Here is a 3,377-nt window from a genome sequence, read left to right as displayed (position 1 = left end):
TTCCTATATATTTCTCCTACTTTCACTAGCATAAATTCATCAGGAATTTGTTTTTATGCTTTTTTCCTAGGATAGATTTCATAGGAATTTGGAAGCATTCTGAGTTAATAACCTAAGATCAAAATTGGTCCATTAATTGGGTTCCCTACTAGTTTCCACATTTCTCATACGATTTGTTGACAAGGTACCCCAGACCCATGCTGTGAAATACACATCCTAGAAAAGTCATTAAGGTAATAAAATACTAAAATTTGAGTATTTTCAATATTCTGTTAGCCCTCAACTTCTCAGGAAGGTTGGTTTGCCCAAAACAATTATTTTGTTGTCAGTGGATGGAGAAGAAATAAGAAATCTAAGAGTGTAATAAATTGGGTTACATGTGGGATAGATAAACCCAAGGGAGGACTCTGGTTTTCCAAGGAGAAGAGCAGGGCAGAGCAGTGTATTTGGAGAGAGGGAAGGAAAAAGAAGGAAGGAAGAAAGGAAAATGGAGGGATGAGGTAACTAAGAGAGGAGTGGAATTTTAGGGAAATATACACTTTAAAATGGAGAAGGAAATGGCAACCTGCCCCGATATTCTTGCCTGGAGAATCCCATGGACAGAGGAGCCTGGTGGGCTACAATCCATGGGGTCGAAAAGAGTCGGACATGACTGAGCATACAGCACATGCTTTAAAAATATTTAAGAAAGGTTTGCTGTGGGGTATAATTCTTCTCTTCCATAACCTTAAATTTTTTAAAAAAATTATTATTTTTCAATTTTCTTGGAGACATTGTGTTACGTATTATGTTATTTTGGGGTTTGTTTGTTTTCTTCTATGTCACTGCATGTTGGGTTTGTCCTAAAGGTGAGAGCAGAAATTGGTAAGCCTGATAAAGTTGTATTAATATGTTGAATACCATTTCCCAGGAAATGAGGACAATCATTATAAAGCAGCAAACACAAGGACACTGTATAGGCCAGGAAAGTGGAGCTTTATTCAGAAGCAGCAACAAGATACAGAAACATTCCTGTAAAAACATTATAGGATGTAGCCCCCAGACTTTCAAATCTCAGGCTGTGACATCAAGGCCCTTATAGGCCCTGTAGGAATTTTCATGTTTGGGACTGGAAGACCCAGTACCCCAAAATCAAAAGTTCAAGTATAGAACCAGGGCAACTCTGCTAATTTCTTTCTATAAATACCACCTAGTTTCATTTGCTAGCAAGGAAAAGGCCAACAAAGGAGAGAGTCTGGCCTGAGGCCAGTATGTGGACACACAGACTATGGGAATGGCCTCTCCTCTGGTGTCTGTGTGATGCATGGAGTCTGCTTCTGTGATAAGATGGATGAAGAGGAGAGGGTGGGTTCAGAGAGGTGGCTCAGCAGCAAGAGGAGGGACAGCACACGGGGAGGGGGCAGGTGGAGATGACACAGGTGGGGCGATAGCAAGTGGTGTGGCAGGAGACCCGGCCACACACTGGGCGCAGGCAGCAGCTCGGGCGGCAGCAGCTGGAGCCACAGCAAGAGGGGTGGCAGCAGCTGGAGATGCGGGAGCAGGTGGGCTGGCAGCACACAGACTGGCAACACTGGGGTCTGCAGCAGCTGGAGATGCAGCAAGCAGGCCTGCAGCAGCTGGAACCATAGCTGGACCCACAGCAAGAGGGGTGGAAACAACTAGAGATGCAGTAGGTGGGGCGAGGGCAGGTGGGCTGGCAGCACACAGGCTGGCAGCACTGGGGCCTGCAGCAGCTGGAACCACAGCTGGAAACACAGCAGGAGGGGCGGTAGCAGCCAGACATGCAGCAGGAGGGGCGAGGGCAGGTGGGCTGGCAGCAGACGGGGCTGCAGCAGCTGGACACACCACAGCTGGGGCGGCAGCAGGTGGTCCTGCAGCAGGTGGTCTGGCAGCAGCTGGGCTGGCAGCAGGTCTCCTGGCAGAGACTTTGGCCACAGCTCTGGTCAGAGTAGACGGAGCCACAACAGGAGCTGACCATGGTGTCAGAGGGTGGAGGTTCTGGTTGAGTTTCTAAGAGAGTGAGTTTCTCAAATTTGGAAGTTTCCCTTCCACATGTCCTCTTTTATACCCAGCTGAGGGACTTCTGTGATTATGAAGAGACTAGTTCCTTTTTTTTGTTTATATGACTAAAATGCAATTAGTAAGTCATATGTGTTTTTCTAGTAAAATCTGGCAATATATAGAAAATAATCATTTCCCTTTCTCAAGTTCCCCAGTGTTCTCACATGAATCACCTCTTCTGTTTCTTCTTTAGTTTGTAAGGTTACAAGCCTTCAGTCCCTGGCTATCATGTGACATTGGTGGGCCTCTGTTCCTTGTTTATTTCTCACCTTGATATGACTTCGGGAGAGTTTCTAATGAGAGTAGGATCTCTAGTGGAAATTTCACGTTTCAATCAGATGGAATGTTTGTCGAGTAAATGGAAGGAAGCTCTACATTTGAATGTGAGAAAACTTATGATTCATTGTGTGTATTCTGGGTGGTCACTGAGCTAATGACATTCCAAACTGTGTTATTTCTCATCACCCTGATGGACTTTGAAACAGTTAGCTGTGACTCAGTGTTTTTAAGTAGCAAACAGTCATTGAGATTAATCAGAAATGTCTTTGATCTTCAGACATGTCTTCTAGGCTAAGGTACAGTAATTGACAAAATAGTTTTGAATCAAAATATGTCATAGTTATGCTTTGTGGACATTTTATTAAAATCTTTTTCAAATATTCTGAGCTAAAATGCCTAGAAGTTTTTGTAGTATTACTTATGCTTAAGATATTCTTAGATGCATTAAGGGGAATATAAATAACATTCATTATCTTACCTGTACTTATATAGAAATTGCATCCATAAAGAGCTTTATAACCAAAACCAGATATGATTAGACTCCTAAATTAGAGGTCTCTTCAGTGCCACAGGCATTTAGAGAAAAACAACATCTAGGAAAGAGAAGGTAATCTTGATATTTCCTCTTCCTACAAAATCTTGTGAGTTCAGCATTCTCCTAGTGATCTTTTACCAGTGAGTTCAACTGCATCTTCCTTCAAAATCTTCCTTGATGCCATGAAAAGTCAAGTCTTTCTTCTGCTGCACTTCTGCTGTTCTTTGTGTGTTTGTGGGCTCTACCATACAATTCTCTACCAGAGATGCACTTATGTATCTGGCTCACTCTAGAATATAAACTCCATTTGTACAAAGACTATGATTTACTCATCTTCATATCTTCAGGGACTGAAATGAGATGAGTTTTTGATAAAGGAGATGTCTGTGTAATGAGTGAAGATTTTGTCTAGCCCATCAAAGAAGACACACTGACCTTGAGAACATGTGTTATTCATGTAGATGGGCAGAAGGGGGATTTAAAAGAAGGAGCTACATTTGAG

At 42.8% G+C, this 3,377-nt stretch overlaps 1 protein-coding gene across 2 annotated transcripts; it reads right to left on the bottom strand.

Moving 5' to 3' along the window:
* Window positions 1-1,363: 1,363 nt before the first annotated feature.
* On the bottom strand, window positions 1,364-1,978 carry LOC145542218 (uncharacterized). Of its 2 annotated transcripts, none has more exons than XM_081580611.1 (2): window positions 1,842-1,978; window positions 1,364-1,745 (listed from the first exon to the last, which is right to left on the bottom strand). In XM_081580611.1, the coding sequence occupies exons 1-2, from the start codon at window positions 1,976-1,978 to the stop codon at window positions 1,364-1,366; spliced, it is 519 nt and encodes a 172-aa protein (XP_081436737.1). The 2 variants fall into 2 exon arrangements, with proteins under 2 accessions (XP_081436737.1, XP_081436736.1); XM_081580610.1 differs by having other exon boundaries at window positions 1,364-1,912; window positions 1,955-1,978.
* Between the last annotated feature and the right edge of the window lie 1,399 nt (window positions 1,979-3,377).

The sequence above is a fragment of the Giraffa tippelskirchi genome, chromosome 3 (genome assembly GCF_054371585.1).
Source record: "Giraffa tippelskirchi isolate mGirTip1 chromosome 3, T2T-mGirTip1v1.2.pri, whole genome shotgun sequence".
Classification (NCBI taxonomy): Eukaryota; Metazoa; Chordata; class Mammalia; order Artiodactyla; family Giraffidae; genus Giraffa; species Giraffa tippelskirchi.
The sequence above is the reverse complement of the archived record's forward strand: the minus strand, read 5'-3'. Positions and strand labels throughout refer to the sequence as shown.